This window comes from Argopecten irradians, chromosome 15 (assembly GCF_041381155.1).
Source record: "Argopecten irradians isolate NY chromosome 15, Ai_NY, whole genome shotgun sequence".
NCBI lineage: Eukaryota > Metazoa > Mollusca > Bivalvia > Pectinida > Pectinidae > Argopecten > Argopecten irradians.
This window is the reverse complement of record NC_091148.1, coordinates 30,607,571-30,624,058: the sequence shown is the minus strand read 5'-3', so window position 1 is coordinate 30,624,058 and position 16,488 is coordinate 30,607,571. Positions and strand designations below refer to the sequence as shown.

At 34.7% G+C, this 16,488-nt stretch overlaps 1 protein-coding gene across 1 annotated transcript in view; it reads right to left on the bottom strand.

The window, feature by feature from the left end:
* Positions 1-7,397: 7,397 nt before the first annotated feature.
* The window catches only part of LOC138309387 (solute carrier family 35 member F3-like), a 33,884-nt gene continuing 24,793 nt past the window's right edge, over positions 7,398-16,488 (bottom strand). Inside the window, exon 9 of the mRNA XM_069250575.1 lies at positions 7,398-9,379. Within this exon, the coding sequence (XP_069106676.1) occupies positions 9,153-9,379 (227 nt within the window). The 3' untranslated portion in view covers positions 7,398-9,152. The remainder of the gene's footprint in view (positions 9,380-16,488) is intronic.

Below are 16,488 nucleotides of genomic sequence, written 5' to 3'. Positions count from 1 at the left end.
ATATAATATATACTAGCAGATAACCTGAAAGATACATAATGTAAATTTTAATAGATTTTCTATAAAAACACCAACAAAGGAAAATAATTAAAAAATGGAAAATCCTTCAGAAGAAAAAAACTGACCAATCACAGGCTTGCAGAAATCGTTTTTGGCTACATCCTCAATACTCCAGTGGTTACTATCACTGACGTTATATCCACCCTTAGACTAATATATCATAGTAAAATTGGGGGCAGTTCAAAAGAAATCAAGAGGCCCAAGATGCCTTGATGGTCACCTGAGTGCTGATACAGAACATTGCAAAGTTGGTTCAAATCTTTAAATAGCATTTATGAATTAAAAGAAACCCCTTTTGGACCCACTCCACAGGCACCTGTGGGTCAGTCATGGAAAATGTGTTAATAGGATTCAATGGCCATATCATATTGATAATTCTGACAACATTTGACCCATTTTCTATTACAAATGGCCAAAAAATGTTCAAAAATGTGTTTTCCCTATAAAACTATAGTAAACTTAGACAACTCCCTCCCCAGGAGGAAACATGAGACTCCAGGGTCATATTTAATTCAAAATTTTTGTGAAGGACCTTAAGATCTTTCCATCTATGAAGAGTATTTGACTCTACCATTTCCAGAATTTTAGAAGAAGTGGTTTTTGAAGTTTTAGCCTATCCTATTTGACCCCTTTTAGCCCCACCCCTCAGGTCCCCCGGGGTCAGTCATGGAAAATTTGTTAATTAATATGATTCAATGGCCATCTCATACTGATAATTCTGACAACATTTGAATCATTTTCTTTTACAAATGACCAATTAATGCTTAAAAATGTGTTTTACCTATAAATTATAGTAAACTTGACCCCCTCCTCAGGGGGAAACGTGAATCCATCTATGAAGAGTATTTTATTCATCTATTTCCGGAATTTTAGAAGAAGATTGTTGAAGTTTTAGCCTAATTGACCCCTTTTGGCCCCAACCCTCAGGTCCCTAGGGGACCATATAATTCACAATTTTGATTGACCTTTGGCCATGAAAGGTCTCTGCAAAATTAGATTAGGTCACTGGAGACTTCATCTCAGACCTCAAAACTGAGTCCTGCATAGACTTCCTTTCAAGATTACAGAGAAAGTGACAACCAACTTCAAACGAACACATGTGTACAGTGAACCACATTATACAATTCCTTTGATGTACGTTAAATGATCTAATTACCTGTGTCATCTGTTGCCTGCAGTTTCATTGACCGATTTGCCAGGTGTAATATAGCCACGCCTCTACTCGCAAACACACGTGTTTCTATTCAATGTCGGAACAACCAACACAATGTGGTTTGATTGACAGCTGGCGATCAGTTAATTATGAAATAGTGCAGGGGTAGATATTATGTCAGTGATAGTAACCCCTGGCGTATGGAGAAGGATTAGGCTATCACTCTGCTATTTTCTTATTAATAAATAAAGGGAGACTTAAAATTTGAATGTGGCATTTTATAATTGTCCCTATGACATACAATTAAGCAATGAGTTCATCATAATTGCTATTGCTGCCTGGAATATGCATTTTCATGTAAAAGTCTGTGCTAGCTACCCCCATTTTATCGAAAAATAAGTAAAAAATTGGTAATAATATACAATATCGCCTGGCTGGACACTTTTTTCTCTTACAAATACATACATTTTAGAGAACAAGAAATGTTAAACAGTTTTTTACAGAGAAAAAAAAACAAAATAAAACTACTGCTATAATCAAGCTAAAATAACCAGAATTCATTTAATATGGATTACATGTATATCGTTTCATAATGACACGGCATCACAGATTTGAAAAAATATCATGTACTTATACATGTACATCACTAATTATCATGTAAAAGTCTCTGCTACCCCCATTTTATCAATAAGAAACTGTTTTTCCTCATTGAGATAAAAAATATATATTGGTCTGACCGAATACTCAATCCATTACAAAACATAGCTTTCTCTGTTTTCACAATTCTTTTAGTGATATTGAGCATTTTGCTAGAAATTATACCTTAAAAAATAAACAAATAAGCCAATTACCTCCCTTTATCCAATCCCAATGAAAACTGTTCATCTGAACATTTTAAGAATATTAAGTTTTTAATTCAAAACCCAAGTACCCTTTTAAGTCAGTTGTCATTTTCAACCCTTGATGCTATACATGCATCTGATCATACTGACATAAGATATTTAACAATATAATGATTCAACCAAGAAATGCCTTGGAAATGTATAATGCTAATTGATGTTGGGCAATTAGGGTAATGGGTTATACAAGGTGCCAAGCTTTCTAATTATCATAACATTTATGAGACCTTTTATGAGAACTCTATTCGTGGGGCCACTGTGGCCGAGTGGTAAAGATGTCCCGACATATTACCACAAGCCGTCCACCTCTGGATCACAAGTTTGAATCCGATGTGGAGAATTTGCCGGGTACTGACAGTTGGTCAGTGGTTTTTCTCCGGGTTCTCCGACTTTCCTCCACCATCAAACCTGGCATGTCCTTAAATGACCCTGACTGTTCATAGGACGTTAAACTAATAAAAAAAGAGAACTCTATTCTACATCCGAATTGGAACACATATGGTACCAGGTCATTAAATTATTTTAAATCCTTGATACTGCTGAAGGATATGAAAATCATGATCAGTTAAATAAATCATCACATTAAGGATCTATTTGCAGCTTTACATACGCAGAAATGAATTACCTGGTATAACTTGCATGCTTCTCTTTTGTTTTATTAATCATTTACATGAATAGATAACACAGCATATTTAATTTCTATATTGAGGAAGATTATCTATATATATACATATATATATATAGGTACTAGTATTAAAAATAGCTACTGTTTCCAAGTGTTATCCATTACAGATGAAAAAATGTCAAGAGTAAGCAAATCATTTCTTTAAAAGTCTATACCTTAACCGAAATAGCTTTCAATTTTTTTTTTTTTAATAATGTTTTTGATTTAGAAAAATTTTGAAAATATTTCTCAAATGCTTAAAACTGATGAGGCTGTTACAAGTATGGCATTCACTACTGTATAGTAAGTGTTATACAAATTTAACTAGGTCTTCTTTTACCTAGATACTGTATGATATTAAAAAAACCCAGAAAAACTTGCCATTTTGAAAATAAAATGTCAAAAAAATTATGAATCCAATTTTAATAAATTTCAAATAATGTAGCCATGAGTGTAAGATTCTATTTATCACATAACTTTTTAAGTATTAATCAAAACATAGTCAAAACTTCAGTGATTCTGACAGGAAAAAAAGGCATCCATTGTGCTTAGTTTAAAGCGCAGCTTGACCTCAATAAATGACCACCAGATCAGAGTCGAGGGGCACCAAGAAGATATCAACAACCTCCTTTACAAGGAAAAATCTTACAAATTTTCTTGAACATTGTTTATTTAATTCTAGACTTATTGAATCCTTGAGAGAATAGCCAGGCTTCAGCTCTGGGTCAAAATTTGGATTACTTTCAATTCTGTTTTATGTAAGAGTGGCAAAATCAGGCTTGCATTTGACGTGTCAACAGAGATAATCATACAACATCACAGACGTCATTAATATCTACGACGCCACAATAGTGTTCGTCTTACAAAATTTATGACATGGGTCATGTGACAATTTTCACAACACGGGTCAATCTGATGATTCCTGTCGGCATCCTAATTATTACGCAGTAGTTGTCTATCACTATACACAACACAGCAAATTTCATCGTTAACATAATGACCTCACCCACCCAGTCTGTACAGTAACTTAAAGCCACATTATACGTAACCATCAACAAAATTTTAAAAAGTTAAATTTGACCCCGATATTGTTAGTATTTGTAGATGTAGTTGAAATTAAGATATATTAAACAATATTTATAATGTTTTTTTAATAACTTTGATACAGCAGTTATTGAAAGTCAATACATGTAAACATGCCTTCATTTTTAACTGGTCGCCATAGAAGTTACGATTATTGCCAAACGGAAGTCGGAAAGTTCATGACCTGTTTTCGGAAGAGATCGAACAGACGTTACGTAGATGCGGTAGTCACATGACGTTCTCGGCACAATGTCGGCTAACTTCGGCTTGTTTGACTAAGTGGGACCCACCTAGAGATGTTTAAAGATGCACCACCGCTGACAAATAGTATTTTTTCACTATCAAAAACAGGAGCAGACGATTTAGTATTTTGCATCAATTACAAAAGTTACTTACTTTACACCATTACCACCATTGAAAAGTTTGAGCTTCTAATTTTACTTCAAGTTAAAAATATAAAAAATAATTAATTGCATCCCAAACAAATTCCGTGCCGCTATATCATATATGGAATGAAGTACTGATTTCGCATGCACCAAAGGCAAAACAAATTATTTTATATATTTTTGGGGTTAACTAGAACACTGACACGTCAGAAAGGGCCCCGCTATGTGTCTGACGTGCCAAGATGACTGATTTGCAGCCATTTTGATTCAAATCATATTGACTTTAATTAATATGTTAAGCAATGAATAATTTTATTTATTATGTCATAACAAATTGTTAATAAGTCCAAAAATGGAAAATGTGTCCACAACCTTTGATGCAGTGACCCCATGATCTTACCTTTGGTCAGTCAAAACTTTGGTGAGTTGACTTCTTGTTTAATTCTGAACAACTCTGCTTCATTATAAATGTTGTAGCAAAATGTTCATGAGAAAATAATTTTTTTTAAATTTGACCTTGACCTTTGACTTAGTAACCTTGGCCCATGACCTTACCTTTGGACAGTCAACTCCTTGTTTAATTCTGAACAACTTTGCATCATAATGTTATAACAAAATGTTTATCAGTTAAGAGCAACAACATTGTGATTTTTTTAAATGTTAAAATCCAAGATGGCCGATTTTTTAATTTAATTTCAGCCTGAAAAATTACCAAGCAGATCTAGGATGGATGGGGAATCATCATGTAAAATATGGGGAAAATACTCCACTCCCTTCCATCATTAATGTGCAAAAGAAAAAAAACGGACAGACGGACGGACGGACAGACAGACGGACGGACGGACAACCTGATTACTATAGGGCACCCGCATCTCGATGCGGGGCCCTAATTAGACATATATATATATATACACAATTACATACCAATTATAGTTCAAATGATGAATATCATTTATGCTCTGTCAGCGGTGGAGCATCTTTAATATTTATTTGATTTTTATCAAAATATTCCGAATCATAATCGCTCATCTTGACTTCGATTTAGTCCTATCTCTGCATGATTTACAACAGGATTTTTTTTTCAACATTCTTCTAAACCATAAAAAATAAGAAAGATACGGATATTGGGCCTTTAAGCCCAAGCAATTATTATGTGTCATGTAAAACTGCAGTGCATACAAATGTACATGTATCTACATGTAATAATGTTGACCATATCCATTGTCAAACTACATTGTTACCATTTTTTCTGGTTTGATTTCTTTAGTTGTCTAATATTCAGATTACTTGAAGTCGTTTCGGTACCTTCTGAAAGTCATTTCGACATGCATGTTCACTTTATGATACCGAAAAGACTTCCGCATGTACCGAAATGACATGTAACGAAGCTAAGTTACGTTACATGTGAGCCTACGCACTACCGAAACGACATGTTTTAAATACTAGCAATTTAATCATATGATCAAACAATATATTAGGAGATACATATATTCAAACGGCATCTGCCTCAAAGGCAGTACAATTGTCAGTTTACGTGCTGTTAGCCTAAGCCACGATTTAGAACGCATGCATGGTTCTGTTGTCAGACAGTCACTCGCGATGATGATCATAAACAGACTGTAAACTGTACCTAACGTTATATTTGCAGGCCTACAAAAACAATCAAATATATCTGATAATACTAATATCCACCGATAATGATATTGATGTCTATAACAAGTAAAATGAACAATTACTTACCTGATAATGGCGGCTTTAACTTGAACATCAAGGCGGCTTCAACGTTTTTACTCAACCGGATACAAACAATATACGCATTCCTCATAGGGGGCGCGATAGTCTGCGCCATGATTTTGTGCGTTCGAGACAGTACCAACAGATCCATTTCACTGCTGCACTTTTTGGGCACATATTGTAACACAATTGTGATGATTAGTGAATAATTTTGTTACGCATTTCATGATATTTAGTCACTTCTACAGAAAATTTCATAAATATCACTCATTTTTAAATGGTACATTTGCCGGTCCAATCGGTGAGAATAGCTCCGAAGGAAGGCGTCTGGGACCCCGAAATATCTCGTCTGTTGTGGAAATTTACCGAGAACCTGCGAAATATCACCATTATTCAAGGCTGTATTGTGGTCGTTGTATGTAACATTTCCAAAAATCAGAAATACCGTTTTGTTCAGAATTATTTAGACTTTTTATATGTAGAGTCTCGGATTGTTAACTTTGTAAGTTATTTCACTAGGACGAATTAAACAGAAACCAGTGATCAAAATGCCAATTTTTGCCTGTTTGACCCAAAAAATTTTCATAGCTGACACGATTATTTCAATCGATAGATCACGCTGAGATTAACTTACATTGACATTTCTTAACAAAATTTATAACATAGTTTCCTTATTACCCAAATCGCGAAAATAAGCGGGTTGATAGGTTTACTCTGTTATAACAGAGTTGTCGTTCTTCCTCTTCATTTCATAATTTCGAGGGACATTGCTAGGATCGCAAAAACCGATCCGCGAAATATTGACAAAGGATTGAATCAAATAGACCTTGAAGGCCATGTTGTGAAAATATTTTCTCATTTCAGAAAAATCGCAAATAATTTGACCAGCGTACGGTTGTACGATGATATAAGACTCTATATGTGGATATGAAGACTAGGGCTATTCTACCCGAGGGTCACAAAACTCGAGGCTTGCCGAGGGTTTTACGACATTTTGTGTCCCGAAGGTAATTTTCTCTCATGCCTCGACATTTTATTGCAATTTTACTACTATCATTATTCTCCATTTTGAAATAAAGACAAAAGAAAAAAACGCGACTGCACGTCAGTTCTTCCTACATGAAAATTTCTTGATATTTTCAACGCAAATCCTGTTGTTTGCATCTTCTAAAAAAAATGTTAAAATCGTGACTTTGTGACGTCACGAGGATTTATTCCAGTGGTAGCTTTGTCATACAGCCTCAGGCGACAAGAGTGTATTGCCCGAGACCACCCAGAATTACACGTGTATGAGACAAATGGATATGTTACACGCCCAATAAAAATCGTGGTTGTGTAAGATAATCATTTATATTGTTTTTCTTACAAATCTGAAGAATATGTTTATAATGATTAAGACAGCACAATAATCTTAAAAATATATTTCTGAAATATTTATTTGTCATACCAGCATCACATAATCGTATCACAATTACATAATGTCATCAATCTTATTCTCTTTATGTACAGGTTATGTCTCATTGTATGTACATTAAAGTTGCTCCATCGCCGACACAGCATAAATGATACCCATCAGTTGAACAATAACTGGTGTTTTATCGTGTATATTTTTGTCTAATTAGCACAAAAATAATTTGAAATAATTCATTTTGCTTTCGGTGCATGTGTGTAATCAGTACTTTATTCCATAAAGGATATAGTGCCAAGGATTTTATTTCGGGATACATTATTTGTTTTTAATATTTCTATCTTGAAGTTAAAGTAGAAGCTCAAACTTTTCAATGGAGGTAAAGGTGTAAAGTAAGTCACTTTTGTAACTGAAGAATTTGATATGGAAAAATTACTATTTGTCAGGGGTGGAGCATCTTAAAACAACTTACGTCATTCTATCGATTAAATTGAAATCAGCATAACATATAATAACCAAACAAATACAAATCTTAAAATATTAACTTTAATGCAATAATGGACAGACATAAATTCGCCTGCTGGTGGCGATCCATATACTTTTGCTTGGCAAGAATGATCACGATTTCCAAAAGTATGTTCATACGAATTAATTCATTATGAGATCGTCATGTATCTTACCAACATGGGAGTTTCAAAATCCCAAAACGACGTGGGTAAAGTACAATTTCCTGTCGGTTGGTTCCATCTTAAGGTAATAATGACGAAACAAAACGTCATAATCACTAGATGGCGGGATTAAATGACGTCATTTTAACCACGTCGGTTAGGGATCTCGAACATGGCGTATTGATCGATCGCTAGGCGTATGTAGCCATGTCTCGTGTTCGCTAACGCACATGTACCTATTCAAAGTCGGACAAAATGTCGTACGTAATCACGCCTCGTGTTCGCTTACGCACATGTACCTATTCAAAGTCGGACAAAATGTCGTACGTAATCACGCCTCGTGTTCGCTCAAGCACATGTACCTATTCAAAGTCGGACAAAATGTCGTACGTTGTCGCGCCTCGTGTTCGCTCAAGCACATGTACCACACAATTAATGCAGCGTTTTTAAAAAAATAATTTTCATCATTAAGGCGACATACATCTTACAAATATGGTAAATATGGAATAAATGCTTCAAACTTAAAGCCTTGAGTATACTGATCAACGTACAATAGAAATCTTGTTCCATAATCATTTAAAATCAATCAATGTACATAAGTATAAGGCAGGATTAAATGTTGATAACACCCGGATGACCTGCAGAACAAACTACGGACATCACCTCCAACCATGAGAGTTTTGAACTTGGAACAAGTGGTGTACGGCACGTGTTAATATCCCGTTCCTATGTAATTAGAACTGGTATCACCGCGGTTCCTCAAATAAATAAAAACTCATTTTGAATGAGTAATGAACATCCTTACTTGTACCATAATACAACATGTTTGCAATGTATGACAGATGATTGTTAAATAATGTGAATTAGGAGTTACACATAAATGATATCAATAGTTCACGAAAAGAAAGCCCATTTGGACATTTGATAGAATATATTGGCATCATTTGTTAATAATGATGGAAACTATTACCAGTAACTAGCATATATTTAAAATTTTAAATGCTAACTTGTCCATCTGGTGTCATTTAGAGCAGTCCGTTCATATATTTGTATTCCTCTGCTTTCTTGTTGGGTGACCTCGTTTTGAGGCTTACTTTTCATGTCTTTCCATTTCCTCGCCATCTTGAACCTGCAGCCTCGTTTTGAGACTGTGACGTTCCATGTACGTCACATCGTTTCCGGCGTCGACACCACGTGCTGAGTGTACTAAGGTCTGTCGGGCACTGATCCGGGAGGGAGACTAATAATATCCCTAGTGACGTCAGTACAATGGCTGCTATCTCCATACCGCTGAAGTATATACCCCGCCATAAAAAGTCTATCACTGTGAATATACAACATATCAGATATCACATAAAAAGTTCATGTACCATGGAAAATGGTTTAATGACGGTACATTACAACATGTTATCATCATAAAGATAGGTTACAGCATGAACTCGTGGAGTTACCACCCCATACATATAACCCGATATCAACAACAACAGAGTAACACACAGATGGAACCAGCTGATTTTATTGTTTTATGGTTTGACTTCTTCTGTCCTCCTTGTGGACAGGATCAATCGTATCGATTGATGGAATATTTTATGGATCTACCAAGTGGACAGAGATACCACATTGGAAGATTTTGGATGGTTAACACGGGAATGCTAACAGTCGTCTTACACCAGGTTAGGATATTTCTGTCCATATGACAGACTGAAGCTATTTTCCGGCCATATTTCAAAAAAAAAAAAAAAAAAAAAAAGTATACTTCGAATGTCGTCGACATGCATTGACGACGTTATGGCATTATCTAGCGTGTGTACCTTGTCTTATTCCTACCCTGGTAAACGACACTTTCAAAGCTTTAGAAAGCAACACTTTTACTGTTATCCTTCTATCAACTAACCAAGGCAAAATGAAGTATATGACGGTATAACTGACACCCAAAACATGACCATTGTGACGACACTAATGTTGACGAGATGACCGTCAAAATGAATGTTCCATCTTGTGGATTAAATCGTCGTTGATAAACGGTCTAGTTTAAATAATGTTAATGCAGAGACCATAGAATGAGTGGATAATTTAAATATAGCGCGCATTATGAATTAAGATTGTCTGCAAAGCTCCTGCGTCTATATAGACCATAAATGCTATATGAAAATAATTTCATGCTTAAAAATGAGACGACTAAATAAAAAGTTTGTTAGTGTTGGTATCCTGAAGGGAAGTTCAGTATGCACGACATAGGAAGGTAAATGTAATATACGAATAACATAATATATTTAAATGGAGGATTAAAGGCTTTATATGCATCCCTTTAGATATTTTATTGTTTAGCTTTCTTTAGAGCTATCGCACACTACAATTTGGACCAATACGCATGGTTGTTGTTACTAATAACCATTGAATAAAAAATTAAAAACAAAAAAACAAAGTCGAAACTAAAAAATCATTTCAGGATTTTCTTAAAATAAAAAATAAATAAAAAATCCAAACAATTTAACAATTTTCGTGATAGGCGTTAATACTAATGTTGACAATAAAATCAACCATATAGTAGTATGTTTGAGACTGATCTGTTTCGAATCAAAGATAGTTATTAGTCATTATCTAAGAATATACCGGAATTTCACTGTTGTGGCCATACACACGACAAAGTAAACAATATATCTTCCAAATTTAGATAAGTGATCGTTTGCATAATTGACAAAACCAGTGTTTACACTGAAAACATAGTAGTAACTCACAGTAAGTCAGCATTATTTACTCAGAATACCGACAGATGTTAACTCCACCCTATGAATTTTATGTATTAAAATACTCCGTTTATCATGATTTCTATCAGATTCACGCTTCATAAAAAACATTATTATGACTTTTGCTAATATTTTCCAACTTAAAAGAAAAACATGTTGTTTCTAAAACCGGCATTAACATTGGGAAACAGTGTGTATGCGCGTTTTTGTCTCGTAGTAGTCGGTAGTTCTTGTCAATAATTTCTATAAACTTTCACTGCCATGAAACATCCAAATAAAATATAACATATCACACCATCACCTTTAAATGTTCAATATTTTCATCACAATGAACAATCAAATGCTTTATTGCATCAATAAACTTGATATAGCTAAATTATGTTATGACACATTTCCATCTGACAACTTGCTGACATATGATAATTTAACGTCAATAAATGGTATATGCGCAATTATATGAGCACAATACCTCAAGCTAAAATATGATATCTCTTCTTTATTTACACTATATAAAAGTTACTTTGTTAAATTCACTTACTCCCCGGCTCCGCCTCGGGACATAGACAAGTCTCGCGGAAACCAGAAACTAGCCATATCTTGCTATATCCTTCAACCCCATACATAACTATATAATACTTATATGTTGCAGTAAAGAAAACGCAGACAATCGCCTTGAGACACGCAATATAAATATGACTAGATACAGTAACATTGGAGAGACAGATCATGTATATTGTTGGATAACAGTAATATGATATTTATATCTTTAATAAATAGTCTTTTTTGTTTAGTGTTCCATGTGGAAGCTGACTTCTACGTTTATATGGCAATGATCGATAGTTACAGAAAGACAATTTTGACATGTTGAATTTCTTGCAAGTAAGCGATATAAAATAACTATATTCTCATTTAACTCTGTTTGCCAGACTGACTGAATAACGCTGACAAAACTATCGATTATAAACGAACAAAATTTTTCTTTGAGACGTTCGACATGAAGTCGTCGCATCAAACGTATACGTGGTCGATCGAATTGGCGCAAGGAAAACAAATAACGTTAAAAATTGGGAATATAAAACGAGACTAATAATCTGTAGAGTCACAAATGTTATTAACTTAACGTTAATACTACACTTATCCTCTCCTTATGAAGAATTTAATCCAACTAAGTAAAACGTTTCATAACGCGGATCGCATGATGTTTTCAGACGTCGTCTAACCACATTTTAGTTGATTATCACTGCGCTAGCCCACAAACCAGCTACTGTTATCTCGTGTTGAAATTTTATTTTAGGTCTTCAATATCAACATTATCATGTTACAATCGTTCTTTAAGAAACTTATTATTTTTGTGTCGGAAGATTAATGGGCCTTTAACCTTTTACTGTGAAGGACCATTTAGTCAGTAATGAAAATGATTCAGCGATACTCATTAAGGTCAAACTCTCGCCATTTGTTATTGACAAACCTATTTAAGCGTGCGATGAAATTGTGCTGCCCTCGTTTATATAAGGAAATAATTGCTATGAAATTGTTTGAAAGACAGACACAGCAGAATCATCGTCCTAATCGCGAAATTAAGTCGTCCTGAATTTAAAGGTACCATTCTCGTACAGTTTCACGAACATTCCTTAAAGGAATTCCTTAACTTAAAATTCTCCATGGGAATGCATTACAGATTTCAAGGAATTCTCTCTAGCTGAACGAGGTTTCCTTAACTCAAGTAATGCTTACCAATGCTAAGTTTTAGGTTTAAGATTTATTTAAAGATTTAAAGTTAAGTAATGTTGAAACGTAGCTTTGATAGCTCTGATAGGTCAGAATGACTTATCGAATGTTGATATTGTTGCACAATTTAAAACACTCATTTTTAACATGGATAATGTGGAACCTAACATATATCTTTATAAACAATGGTTGTTGAATTATGAATATTACTTTGTGCCAGCTCAGAAATTCCTCTAGCAATCTAAATTCTGACCTATTTCACGATAATTTGAGAGATTATGAGATTGTGGCCTTGGTTATGAAACATTAGAACACTATACTTTTAAATGTCCATTATTTAATGAACCAAGATCATCCCTCAGAACCAAAGTACATAAATATAATGTTCTTCACCAGTACTTTAACACAAAGCACATGGCTGTGACAATTGTGATGAAGAAAAGAATACATATTTATTGCAATGTATACCAGTATATTTTTCTGAAACTAAAAGATTTTTTTTAGATTTTTCTACGGTGATAGGCTGGGTAGATACACTACAAATATTTCATTCAAGATGTAATGTTAAATGTTAAAATATTTTGTTGATAATTGTACTATACCGGATTTGTTTGGAGATGACTTATATATGCTTTGCCTGATGTCAAATCCATTTGCATCTTATGTGCATTAAAATTTGCTGAAATGAAATAGATCAGAATGTTATTTGTCGAACACAAAAATGATTTACATTATCGTAACTAGGGTAGATAAGGATGTTATTGGGTAGTTTTAGGGAACTTCGCTAGTACTTACATGAGTTTAACTTATCGTAATTAGGGTAGATGAGGATGTTATTGGGTAGTTTTAGGGAACTTCGCTAGTACTTACATGAGTTTACCTTATCGTAATTAGGGTAGATGAGGATGTTATTGGGTAGTTTTAGGGAACTTCGCTAGTACTTACATGAGTTTACCTTATCGTAATTAGGGTAGATGAGGATGTTATTGGGTAGTTATAGGGAACTTCGCTAGTACTTACATGAGTTAACCTTATCGTAATTAGGGTAGATGAGGATGTTATTGGGTAGTTTTAGGGAACTTCGCTAGTACTTACATGAGTTTACCTTATCGTAATTAGGGTAGATAAGGATGTAATTGGGTAGTTTTAGGGAACTTCGCTAGTACTTACATGAGTTTACCTTATCGTAACTAGGGTAGATTAGGATGTTATTGGGTAGTTTTAGGGAACTTCCCTAGTACTTACATGAGTTTACCCTATAGTAATTAGGGTAGACGAGGATGTTATTGGGTAGTTTTAGGGAACTTCGCTAGTACTTACATGAGTTTACCTTATAGTAATTAGGGTAGATAAGGATGTTATTGGGTAGTTTTAGGGAACTTCGCTAGTACTTAAATGAGTTAACCTTATCGTAACTAGGGTAGATGAGGATGTTATTGGGTAGTTTTAGGGAACTTCGCTAGTACTTAAATGAGTTAACCTTATCGTAACTAGGGTAGATGAGGATGTTATTGGGTAGTTTTAGGGAACTTCGCTAGTACTTAAATGAGTTAACCTTATCGTAACTAGGGTAGATAAAGATGTTATTGGGTAGTTTTAGGGAACTTCGCTAGTACTTAAATGAGTTAACCTTATCGTAACTAGGGTAGATAAGGATGTTATTGGGTAGTTTTAGGGAACTTCGCTAGTACTTAAATGAGTTAACCTTATCGTAACTAGGGTAGATAAGGATGTTATTGGGTAGTTTTAGGGAACTTCGCTAGTACTTACATGAGTTAACCTTATCGTAACTAGGGTAGATGAGGATGTTATTGGGTAGTTTTAGGGAACTTCGCTAGTACTTACATGAGTTTACCTTATCGTAACTAGGGTAGATAAGGATGTTATTGGGTAGTTTTAGGGAACTTCGCTAGTACTTACATGAGTTTACCTTATCGTAACTAGGGTAGATGAGGATGTTATTGGGTAGTTTTAGGGAACTTCGCTAGTACTTACATGAGTTTACCTTATCGTAACTAGGGTAGATGAGGATGTTATTGGGTAGTTTTAGGGAACTTCGCTTGTACTTACATGAGTTTACCTTATCGTAATTAGGGTAGATAAGGATGTTATTGGGTAGTTTTAGGGAACTTCGCTAGTACTTACATGAGTTTACCTTATCGTAATTAGGGTAGATAAGGATGTTATTGGGTAGTTTTAGGGAACTTCGCTAGTACTTACATGAGTTTACCTTATCGTAATTAGGGTAGATAAGGATGTTATTGGGTAGTTTTAGGGAACTTCGCTAGTACTTACATGAGTTTACCTTATCGTAATTAGGGTAGATAAGGATGTTATTGGGTAGTTTTAGGGAACTTCGCTAGTACTTACATGAGTTTACCTTATCGTAATTAGGGTAGATAAGGATGTTATTGGGTAGTTTTAGGGAACTTCGCTAGTACTTAAATGAGTTAACCTTATCGTAACTAGGGTAGATAAGGATGTTATTGGGTAGTTTTAGGGAACTTCGCTAGTACTTACATGAGTTTACCTTATCGTAACTAGGGTAGATAAGGATGTTATTGGGTAGTTTTAGGGAACTTCGCTAGTACTTACATGAGTTAACATTATCGTAACTAGGGTAGATAAGGATGTTATTGGGTAGTTTTAGGGAACTTCGCTAGTACTTAAATGAGTTTACCTTATCGTAATTAGGGTAGATAAGGATGTTATTGGGTAGTTTTAGGGAACTTCGCTAGTACTTACATGAGTTAACCTTATCGTAATTAGGGTAGATAAGGATGTTATTGGGTAGTTTTAGGGAACTTCGCTAGTACTTACATGAGTTAACCTTATCGTAATTAGGGTAGATAAGGATGTTATTGGGTAGTTTTAGGGAACTTCGCTAGTACTTACATGAGTTTACCTTATCGTAACTAGGGTAGATAAGGATGTTATTGGGTAGTTTTAGGGAACTTCGCTAGTACTTACATGAGTTTACCTTATCGTAATTAGGGTAGATAAGGATGTTATTGGGTAGTTTTAGGGAACTTCGCTAGTACTTACATGAGTTTACCTTATCGTAATTAGGGTAGATAAGGATGTTATTGGGTAGTTTTAGGGAACTTCGCTAGTACTTACATGAGTTTACCTTATCGTAATTAGGGTAGATAAGGATGTTATTGGGTAGTTTTAGGGAACTTCGCTAGTACTTACATGAGTTTACCTTATCGTAACTAGGGTAGATGAGGATGTTATTGGGTAGTTTTAGGGAACTTCGCTAGTACTTAAATGAGTTTACATTATCGTAACTAGGGTAGATGAGGATGTTATTGGGTAGTTTTAGGGAACTTCGCTAGTACTTACATGAGTTTACCTTATCGTAATTAGGGTAGATAAGGATGTTATTGGGTAGTTTTAGGGAACTTCGCTAGTACTTACATGAGTTTACCTTATCGTAATTAGGGTAGATAAGGATGTTATTGGGTAGTTTTAGGGAACTTCGCTAGTACTTACATGAGTTAACCTTATCGTAACTAGGGTAGATGAGGATGTTATTGGGTAGTTTTAGGGAACTTCGCTAGTACTTAAATGAGTTTTACCTTATCGTAATTAGGGTAGATAAGGATGTTATTGGGTAGTTTTAGGGAACTTCGCTAGTACTTACATGAGTTTACCTTATCGTAACTAGGGTAGATGAGGATGTTATTGGGTAGTTTTAGGGAACTTCGCTAGTACTTACATGAGTTTACCTTATCGTAATTAGGGTAGATAAGGATGTTATTGGGTAGTTTTAGGGAACTTCGCTAGTACTTACATGAGTTTACCTTATCGTAATTAGGGTAGATAAGGATGTTATTGGGTAGTTTTAGGGAACTTCGCTAGTACTTACATGAGTTAACCTTATCGTAACTAGGGTAGATAAGGATGTTATTGGGTAGTTTTAGGGAACTTCGCTAGTACTTACATGAGTTTACCT